The 12,101-nt window shown below is 31.5% G+C and overlaps 1 protein-coding gene across 1 annotated transcript in view; it reads left to right on the top strand.

Annotated features, from left to right (window-relative positions):
* LOC139507388 (angiotensin-converting enzyme-like) overlaps nt 1-12,101 on the top strand; it is a 68,552-nt gene that overhangs the window by 29,640 nt on the left and 26,811 nt on the right. Inside the window, exon 7 of the mRNA XM_071295726.1 lies at nt 3,316-3,440. Within this exon, the coding sequence (XP_071151827.1) occupies nt 3,316-3,440 (125 nt within the window). The remainder of the gene's footprint in view (nt 1-3,315; nt 3,441-12,101) is intronic.

Here is a 12,101-nt window from a genome sequence, read left to right as displayed (position 1 = left end):
TTCTACTTTGAACCAAATTTTGGGGAACATGTGACATTTAAATCTCGCTTTTGTAAAATTTTATGGTAAATAAACACAAAATATTGCCATGCATATAGGAAAACGAAAATTACTTAACCATTTTATTTTTGTAAATCAAATGTGTGGAAAATTAAATACAATTTGACATGTATAAAACAGTTGGCTTAATGAATTAGAAAGCCAGGAGTAGAATAAAACATTTCGTGGTTCAATTTTAGTTGTATCATGTAACTTTTGAGTAATACCTAAGTCTCGCCTCATCCTCTTTTTTGAGACGTGATCGCAAAAAGTAGATGACGGGAATAGTGATACTCCTTTCCAAAATGTTTAAACGTTGTATGTATTGTTGTATAGATCGCTGTACTATTAATACTGCCATAGGCGACAATACTAACATTTTCTAAATTTACCACTTTTTATAATAAAAACCTGGATAAAAAAGTTATGTTTGGTGTTAGTACTTTATAATTTGGTTTTGAAAATTGAAGCCAAATAGTATCATGACCAACTTCCCACGGAGATTGTTTATGTTTTCCACGCCCACCGTCATTTTACACCAAATTTATGAAATTTTAGAAGTCTTTTCGAATAATTCTCTAGAAAATATTTCAATAGGTTTCAGAATTTTATTGTAAATATACACACTGCAGTTATTCATAGATATATATAGAAAAATAGATTGTACCTCACATCCAATCACAACGCTCCTAAGTTGACTATATATGCTCTTCAACTTTGTACTTGTTTGGCTTTATAACTATTTTGATCTGAGCGTCACTGATGAGTCTTATGTATATGAATCGCGCGTCTGGCGTATTAAATTATAAATCTGGTACCTTTGATAACTATTGACTTCCTTCATCTACCTTGGGTACACAACAGGCCAACTAATGATAGGAGAATGTAAAAGTACCGTTTTCCCTAAATGACATGTTTTATTATGAAAAGTTTATTACCGGGAGAAAGAGATAAACTGAAAGTTCATTTGTTAAAAGTAATTAATTGACTATATCACATTGCAAGTATTACTCTGATATCTCTAAGTGATGAAATCTAATTTAGAAAACGAATATAAATAAACTAAACTGGAAATCTAGTGGAAAAGATCAAACGAGAATTACATCATCTTATTATAGAGTCGAGAAACTCAATTATAAACTCAATTATAAAACAATGCCGGTGACGGCATTCATCGAAAGTGATTTCTAATAATAATTGTTCATTTTAAAGAAATTATTTGTTAAACTTGGTTATCAGAAATATAAATAATGTTTTATGGTCAGTATTAATCGAGATAATTGCATAAGAAGCTTGTGAAATTGTGAACATAAAATCTAAAAAATGACAATCTTTGCTGCATATTGATAAAAAAAATGAAAAAAATCTTGTACTGTAACATACAAATTTTAAGATCTTTCGTTTCACCAATGTCTTTCGCATGTTTGTTTCCAAAAATATACTTATTGTTCACATTGTAAGTGTTCCAGTAACCATTATGCTCTTGTCACATGGACATTAAATATAGAAAAAGGGTCTTTTCTTTTTTGTGCAGGTTAAAAAATTGAAGATAAATATTTTTATAAAGAAAACATCTTTTTACTATTTTTTATACCTTTTTAAGACATGTATTTGCGGCCTTCTCGATCTTTTCACATTCAATGTTTACATCGGGATAAGGTCCGCTTGAATTTGCATAGTAACCACTTTTCAAAAGTGCCAATCTTTGCTAGATATCTGTCGATTTCTTTGGAATTGTTTTCCATGACTTTCTCTGATCTAGCTGCACATATATACGGTTGTGTTTGGGTCATTATTTTGGAATTTCAATCTGTATTTTGTAAGAAATGAAAGATTAAATCTTGGAAGTAGGTTCCTTTTGAACAGGACTGTCAGATATTTTTATTTAAATTGTATTGTGTTCATTAACCACTCTACTTTCAATTGTGCATGATTTAGTTAATATGTTAAATTTTTGTATGTCTGTTTTAAAATAATTCAGTAATAATAATTCCTAATGGATGTAACCGATTATGATGTTGTTTCAATTTTCAATGTCATAATTTATATAGAATATAGAAGGAAAATCATAAAATCCATATACTATAATTAAAACGTGCTAATTTTTCAAAACTAAAGCCAAAAATAATGGTATTATTGTGTTTATCAACTAAATACACTATTTCGTTGATATATCAGCACTTTTTGGCTCACCTGGCACAATGGACCAAGTGAGCTTTTCTCATCATTTGGCGTCCGTCGTCCGTTAACTTTTACATTTCTGAAAGTCTCATCTATACTTGACAGTTAACAATCATATGAAGTTTCAGTAAGGAAGGAGCATTTTGAAAATTTTGACATTTTTGCTGGTTTCCATGGTCACAGAGACCATTCCAAAAATTATAATGACAGATGCCACATTGGTTCATGGGAGAGCAAATTTTATCAAGGTTTTAATGGAATTGACCCACCATTTTTAGGGAGGCAATGGTACTTTAAGGTTTTCGGAGCATTTTGACCTTTTTGCATTGTTTTCATATTAAACGCAATCAATTTGGAAATTCCACAGCTTAGTTTTCACATGCCAGTCAATATTTTTATGAAGTTTCATTTAGTTTTGAGCAGTTTAAGTTTTTTGACGTTTTTTCTCTAGTTTTCATGGCATCATAGTAGTTCCGATCAATGTCAAAATCATCAGAAACCTAACTATAGTGGACATCTACCTTGAATAAAAATTTACCTAGGAGAAAAAGCAATATGTCACCCGACATTGTTGATCGGGTGACATAATAATGAAAAAGGGTCTTCAGTTACTATTGTAGCACTACAATGGGATGACCTGCTTTTAATATAACTATTGTGCCAAATCAAACCAAACTTGGCCATACTCATTATAAGTGTATCTATTACTGTTTATTTTATGCTATTAACATTATTTTACATGTTTCCAAAACCAAAGTAGATACAGGTGAGTGACATAGGCTCCTGAGAGCTTCTAGTTAAATTGTTTTATGGTGTTTAATGTGCCAATATTTTTCCATTTTGCATGATTCTAAGAAAGACAACTACTTAAAGTGAACATAAGGTCCTATGAAAATAATACTGTATTTCAGTCTTCATTACAAAAAAAAAACCCATTTCAATTCAATGATCAAATAATATTTTTGTGTGAAGAGTTTAAGCTTGATTCATGGTAAATCATTGCTGATTTACAAAACAAAGATGTGAATAGATATGAACAAATACTCTTCTGTAAATTTAATTTTGATATTTTGTGATATATAAGTAATATTGCAGAATAAAACAGTGTACAAGTGTTACAGCTGATCAGTTCTTGACTGTACACCACGAAATGGGTCACCTGATATATTTCTTAGCATATGCAATTCAACCGGTCATCTTTCGCAGAGGGGGAAATCCAGGTAATTTATTCTTATACATAACGCAAAAAAAAAAGAATTTAAAATTTTAAAATGCACTTTTTAAAATTTCAGACAACTGTTTAGCTTTATAAGATTACATGGGAACTAAAAGTCATATGGAAAGATATGTTTAATTTTGACAGAATCATTACGGTTTTGTTTAAATAGATTCTTTTTTAATTCTCTTTCTTTTGTTTTGTTTTATTTCCAAATTGAAAGAGTGTGTGTAATAGCTTTGACAACGCTTTTTTAAAGGGCCTAGTTTCTTTTCTATTTGCAATATCAACTTGTGTATCGTTGGTGTTTTCGAGTAGAACACATAGTATCATCTGCATTAATTACTTATTAGCTCTACCTTTCCTTGCAAGCCTTCTATTCTAGAATATAAGTTAGAACAGTCTTGAAATTTACCTGTATAACAGTTATATGTACAATTTCAAATTCAAATACTATGCTAAGAAAACTGCAAAATTCTTAAACTTGCCCTTTTAGCGCATTAGAGTTTTTTCGTACTATTTATGATGCCATAATTTTCAACCACTAACTAGACGGATTGCGATTATTTTTTTTACAATGAAGACATAATGTTTCAATCAGTTAAGTTGAAGTTTGGATCAGACATGTCAGTAACGGCTAGTTGTCCTTTATTATCTTATGTTTATCATTGTCATTTTGCATACACATGGCATGATTGTATTAAGTATAATAGTATATTTGTTGACGTATTTGTGCAATATGCAAGATTGCATTTGTGTGTGTGTATGATCTTTGCACGTACATAAGAACTTGTAAGTCGTCAGTAAGTGCAGAATGTATAAATGCACACCCAGACATGAGTGATAATGGGAATAATGATTTCATGATACATAGATATTTAAGACTGGAAAAGAATGTAATTACAACGGAACCCCTCGTTATACCTATATATCATATCAGGAAACCATTTCAAATCACTGTTTGTTGTGTCTGTGTATATTTACATCCGTTCGTTTTTCGTTTTGAAATAACAAAAAATTTAAATTAAAAAAAAAAGAAAAACGATAGTACTAGTGTTGTAATTTTTTGTATATGATTTCTCATAAATCTAAATGCAAAACAAAAGTGTTTTCGTTTTTCGCTTATCGATTTCTCAAACACCGAAACGAAAAACGAAAGTGTTTTCATTTTTCGTTTTTGATTTCACTAAACAAGAAAAGCATCTTTATCTACATTCGGATTCAATTGATGTATTTTGATTTATTCAATTCTTGTTTAATTTACGTTGTACAATGTTTTCCTTTCCTATTTCATAGCCATTGATACCCCGATGAATAATTTACTTCTTAATGTTGACAGAATAGACCGTCTGACTTATGATTTGAACTAAGAATGAAAGACTTTCAAATTTCCTTTTTTTTTTTTTTATCTATAATAAAAAATCTATTTATTATATTCAAATATCAAATGAATCACAAATTTAAATAACACAATGAAATATTATATAAAGATGGTAAAAATAAAACGATTAATTACAGCTTCACATTAACAAGTGAGGTTACTACTAATCTAGCCTTACAATATGCGGTTATCAGATCAATATATACTAGTTCAGAAGACCTCATCTTGAATGTTGCTTCTATTCCTTCCATATGAAATTAACCATCATGCGGTCATGTCTTTATGTCCTATACACTTGTTGTAGGTACCATGCATGGTCGCATTTGTTATCTTTTGTTATGCTTATTCTGTTTGGGATATTCTGAGAAAAAAACGAAAATTAAGTCGTCCGTATATTATTTCCGTCATCGGACGGACTTTTAAGTCATAGACAAAACTTCTGTTTACAGGTGGCACGGTTGTATTTCCTGGCCCATAAGGGATAATGATAGCCTTTTTAGAATTTTCACCTCTTTTTAACACTGCCAAAACTTCTACATTCACAGTTTACTGAAGTACTTTCATTTTATTATACAGAAATGAATTTGAATGTGTATCATGACCGTTTCTTTTTTGTCATTTTTAAAAACCTTAGGCTACTAGTGCTTTTAGGTGTTTTAACATGCAATAAATCCAATTTTTTTAAAAAATCTCAAAAATTCATTGTCATCTGTATGGTAAATTGTTTCCTATTTTTCTACACCTGATTCATCCCTCAGTTTGGGAAAGTATGTTCAGTTGATACTGTATGCTTTGTCTTATCACACTCTTCATAAACATTGACTTAGGTAGGGTACACAAAAGAGCAACCTAAATTCTGCTAAATATTTGGAATGCAAATACTATCGTGCTACCTACATGGTATAATGAGAAGATCTCAATTTGTGTGTCACTTCTCTTCCTTCCATAAGAAATAAATCATCATGTCTCTGTGTCCTATAGGTACCATGCATCGTTGCATTTGTTATCCTATCTTATCCTTATTCCGTTTGTGATATTTTGGAGAAAGAAAAAAACTAAGTCGTCCCGGATATTGTTTCCGTCCACGGACGGATATTTTAGTCATAGACTAGATTTCCGTTTACATGGTTTAGAACTGGTTAAAATAACACATTATTCATAGTAAATAATATGGATAAATAAATAAATAAATAAATAGGCTTTAATGAGAGTCTACATAGTGTAGAAACAATGACATAACATAAGCTTAAATGAGCTTTTAACCGACACGTGTACTTAGGGATGGGACAATTATTTTCGCGTTTTTCTGTATACTTGTCTATGAACATATTATATATACTATACATAAAGTGTATCTGCTATTTTCTCAGTAACAAGTTTTTTCTATCCACGGTGGTCACTGATATATAATGACTGTTTCTTTCGTTTTTGATTATTGTGTGGCCTTGAACAATTAGAGTGACAAAGTGCATATTTTCCTATAGGGGTAAATTCAGTAAAAAATCTCCCATTGACTTTAATGCTAATCAATTTCTTGAATTAAATTTATACCTGTTTTACTTTTAGAAATTGAAATCTTTCATATATCATTCATGAAAGTACAAATGTATAGCCCTATCTTTTGCAACAATAAAAACATAGGGTCATGCGGAATTTCTGGGCATTCATATGGCCTAGTTTACAAACACTGTAGATTCACACTTAATTCATTTACTGATCCCCATTATTTTTCAATCCTTCTTTTATTTTTTTATTTTTTACTCTAGTGTTGATCCATCTATAAAAAATATGTATTGCAAACATTATCTACCAATCAGAAGAGCACAGGACTTCAGTTTTATACCGATGCTCTCCCCCAAATGGGTGGTCCCTGATGACATATGTTTATTTACTGAATTTACCCCCATAAGGGACTTTTGAACTTGTATTTCCTACTTTTCTGTATTAATCATATGAGGTATCTAATTTCAGTTCAACATTCATAAATGCTGATTTTTTTTTAAAATAGAGCAAAATTTATACTTCAGCCCATATTGCGGCCAATGTACATTTGTTATACGAAGTTGGACATTGGCTGTTTAAAAGTATTGTGTCAAATATTTTGATTAATAAATGTGAATTGTTTTCTGTTTTGACCAGTATTGCAAGTTCATCTAGGAGCTAATGTCTTGGTGTACTCTTAGTTAAAATTTGACATATATAGAAGTGTTTGATTAAATACCCTGAAAAGACCATCAAAAGACCATTCAATGAATTTTTAAGCAGTTTCATACAAAAAAAAAAAAACCAAATAAATTCACAAAATAAGGTCATTGATAATCACTCTTCGAAAATTCCTGATACAAATTAAAACACTAGTACTCTCGTTTTTCGTTTTTTTTTTTAAATTTTAAATTTTTGTTATTTCAAAACGAAAAACGAATGGATGTAAAGATACACAGACAGAACAAACAAGTGATTTGACAACTTGAATTACAACTTAACATGAGAAACACAGCTAAAATAAATACACTATGTCAAAGGGAGGTAATTCAGATTTTCCACATGATTTTTACACATCATAAGAGAAAATATGTGCAAAATGTGATGTAAAATGGGGAGAATATTTATACCTCTCATTAATAATTTAACTCTCAAGTGTAATTCCATTGTTTCTTTCAATCTGGATACAAAACTGATTTTTACAATGTACCCCATGCTTCCTCGCACAGTATACTTCGTGCATCCTGGATAACCGTAGCTAAACAGAAATTTGTATAAAAACAGCTTCAACTGGTTTCAAAACGATTCCATTGCATAAATATTTACAGGAAATGAGTTTTGTGATTATTGTGTGGCTTTGAACAAGTACAGAGACAAAGTGCATATTTTCCTGTAGGGGTAAATTCTGTAAAAAATCTCCCATTGACTTTAATGCTAATCTATGTATGGAATTAAATTTATACCTGATTTACCATTCATAACATTCATGAAAGTACAAATGTAGCCCTATCTTTTGCACTAATAAAACATAGGGCCATGCGGCATTTTTGGGCATTCACATGGCCTTGTTTACAAACAATGTAGATTCGCACTGAATTCCTATTCTGACCCCCATTACTTTTCAACCCTGTATTAAAAAAATTAGTGCATTCAGCCTTTATTTTTTTATTTTTTTCAACTCTAGTTTTGATCCATCTGCCAAAAAATATTTATTACAAACATTATCTACCAATCAGAAGAGCATATGACTTCAGTGTTATACAGAAATCTCTCCCCTAAATGGGCGGCCCCTGATGACGTATATTTATTTACTGAATTTACCCCTCAGGGGTAAATTCAGTAAAAAAAATCCCATTGGCTTTAATGCTAATCTATGTCTTGAATTAAATTTATACCTGATTTACCTTTAGAAATTGGAATCTTTCATATATCATTCATGAAAATACTAATGTAGCCCTTTCTTTTGCAACAATGAAAACATAAGGTCATGCGGCATTTTTTGGCATTCACATGGCCTTGTTTACTAATATTGTAGATTCGCACTTAATTCCTTTACTGATCCCCATCACTTTTCAATCCTGTAGTAAAAAAAATTAGTAATTTCATCATCAGTCTTTTTTTTTTTACTCCATCTTTCAATTTTTTTTTATTACAAACATTATATACCTATCAGAAGAGCACAGAACTTCAGTTTTATACAGAAAGCTCTCCCTTAAATGGGCGGTCCCTGCTGACGCATATTTATTAATTGAATTTACCCTCTTGAAATATTCTTCCACATGCATTAACACCCTTTTTCGTACGTGTGCTTAGATATTAAACATTTTTTACCAATATAAAATGACTGAATAAAAAGTCAACTATCAATCTTACAGGGCGATGGATCACGTAATATCATTCTGTACACTACAAAATATAATATATAAAGACTTGCTGGTGAGAGCTGATTTATCCTCTCAAGCAGGCTCTTCATCTATGGGCTCTTGCAAGGGTTGCGGAAACAAACGATATCTGACTTGCAAACAAATACTGGATACCCAGACTTTTAACAGTCACTCCACTGGCACAGAATACAACATGTTTTGCAATGTTAATTGCAAGACTTCAAATGTTGTGTATCTCTTACAGTGTAAATGTGGTAAACAGTATGTTGGCGAGTCAGAACAGCCGTTTCACAAACGAATGAACGGCCATCGTAGCGACTACCAATGCAATCCAGACCTCCCTCTCAGTCGACATTTGAGATCCCCTGGCCACACTAAGGCAGATCTCAATCGATTGACCATTAAAATCATTGACCACAACTCTGCTTGGTCTAAGGAGGATAGACTTGCTCGGGAAAGATTTTGGATCAGAAAATTAATAACTTTGGCACCAAATGGGATAAATGAACAGGTGTAGTTCGACTCCGTGTAGTGCTTCACATTTAGGTTATATTACTTAGTATTACAGTCTCTGTTTCTTTTTCTTAACCTTTTTCATTTATTAAATAAATTTGTTGAAGATACCAATTTAAATTGCTTAATTTTTTGAGGGATGTATAAGTACCAAGCCACGTACTTCTAGTTATACTTAGTCAAAAACTATTATTACATTTTAACGGCCGTTTGTTTGCGATGTTTAAATATTCAGACTCTGTTGTAGCTACTTTAGTTTACTCTGTCAATTTAAAATATTTTAAAATTTAGATCCTTCGGTGCTGTCTATTTGGTAATTTTACAGACGTTATCATGCTTATACATGTTATACCATCATAATTGTCGTTCCCGTTAAAGTTTTAGAATTGTGCTGGTTCAAATCGCACATTATTATTTGTATTTAAAGCATATATGTGAGCTCTCTGTTGTAATAAGCCATATAACCTATGTCATGTTAAACAAATTTTTAGAATGATGCAAGCGTCTTAACTGATGTTCGGTTTGTCTTTTTTTATTGTATAAATTTCAAGATTTAGTAAAAGTTTAATTTAAGAAGACTTAAAGATGATTCATTTAACATCAGAATCCGAAATATTTCTAAATAATTACATTTATAGTTACCTTTTTATTGTATTTGGAGTTGTTGTGTACACTTTTTAGGCGTTTATATATATATATACAACTCGTCTAAAGATCAACCCAACAATGTTAGATCTGTAAATTTGCTTTCGCAAATTTTTGGTTCTTCCCTCGCCGGGATTCGAACCCATGCTACTGTGATATCGTGACACCAAATCGCCTGCACTGCAGCCGTCCCGCTAGACCACAGGACCACCTGGGCTCTCAATAAAAGAGCTTTCCCTGGCCGTGTGGTACCTTTCCTCGTCAGTTTTAATCTAGCGGCGTACTACAGTACATGATATATAAGGCATGAAGATGTAATTGTTACAGATTAGCTAATATAATTATTATATATTATTTATATATATCTAACGACAAAACATTTTCATATGATTAATTTATGTTTTTAAAAAATATTTGTAGGAGTATCCATTGAAAAAAATGATTTATAAATGTTTTTTGGCACTCGATAATGTCCGCGTATTTATCATGTTTATAGATAGGTTTAAATCCCAACACAAAAGTTACGTAATGGAAATCTAGGCGACAGCAATACACCGGAATGCCCTCACGGTCATCAGATGAAAAAACGAACAAAATTATATTAGCATTTTTTTTAATTTTTATAGCCTGAACACAGATAATAACCAGATGTAGTATGATTACCAAGTAGACAACTATCCAACATGAACGCGCAATTCAGATTTCTATAAGGCATTCAAAAGACCATACCTTCAAGTACAAATTACATGTAAAAGGTTCCTGTGATAACAAAACTCGAATCAATACTTAAATCAAAACCAAGCTACGCGTTGAATACTTTGATGTAATACATACTATGATTGAAAATCGATAATGGCATACTACAATGAAAAATATACATAGTACGGGCATATTTAAAATGTGGAGTGGTAAACAAATTAGTGAGTTTAACTGGGATTATTATACTAACTAATCTTTGAAGTGCATCTGTTATTCAATTTGTGAATTTAATAGAATAAAACAATGCAGCGACGTTTCACAGAGACAGTTTCGCACCATGAAATTGGTCACGTACAATATTATATGCAGTATGCTAGCCAACCAACTATTTTTAGACGGGGCGCCAATCCAGGTATAAGACGAACTCCCTCAGAATGTAGTCTTGTACTAAACATGGCTTGAATATTACTATTGAATTGATCCTTGGTTAAACTATCGATCCATTGAACTGATATATACAATGAGATGTTAACTAAATGAAACCCACTTTATCACTTTACTATCTATAATACTAAAATTACGAGGTTCAATTTGTCAGCCGTCATCGGGTAAAAACGACACATCAAAGAATTCAACTCTATATATAACTAATATAGGACAATGGTGTAGATTAAAAATTACACCACTCCAGGCCCTTTTGTTTTCCACATAATTAATATTGCCAATAATTAACAAGTTCCGGGTCTAATCCGACACCGATACCAATAGTATATTCACCTGTTAGTTATTACCTTATCTGTACCTTCCGCATTTGACAGGAGCACCACCAAACGGTGTATTTAGGATTTTGCTATATACACGGGTCACAATCAAAGGGCTGACACTACTAAATTCAATCATTGTCAAATTGTTCCCTATTGTAGCTTTATTCAGCAACCAGCAAGACTTTCTAAGATAACTAATATAGGACAATGCTGTTGATTAAAAAATACCCCATTCCTGGATAGCCTGGACCTTTTGTTTTCCAAATAATTAATATTTCCAATAATTGATAAGTTCTAGGTCGACGGGTTCAAACAGAAAGATTTGAAAGCAGAGAAAACTGTGTATCTTATAATCGACATGACTTTATCAGATGACAATACCAATTACTAAAATAAGGCTTAGGCATAGTTATATACGTTAATTCAGTCACGGACCCGCGATATCACGGGTGTGTACTTGTTTATATTAAAGCTGACACAAAACAAATCATTTACCAGATTTTTTTTACATATATTCAACATAGGGAGTTCGAATTCAAAACTACAGTTTCTGGGACTTATTTGCACTTTTGATGAGTGCAAATCCGATCACTAGTTTTACTAAAAGTATAGGTCAATAAAATTTTGACACACTTGGTTTTCAAAATCCTTTAACATTACATCAATTCCTATGTGATACAGCTATAATCTCTAAAAGGTAAAATTTAGTCCTATAAAAATGATAATATACTATGGAATTAAAATTAATCCTACACAATTATATAAATCTTTACGGATTTTTTTCTCCAGAAGTAAAC

Source organism: Mytilus edulis, unplaced genomic scaffold (assembly GCF_963676685.1).
Source record: "Mytilus edulis unplaced genomic scaffold, xbMytEdul2.2 SCAFFOLD_108, whole genome shotgun sequence".
NCBI classification, from domain to species: Eukaryota; Metazoa; Mollusca; class Bivalvia; order Mytilida; family Mytilidae; genus Mytilus; species Mytilus edulis.
Note: the sequence above shows the minus strand (reverse complement) of the source record. Positions and strands in the feature narration are given on the sequence as shown.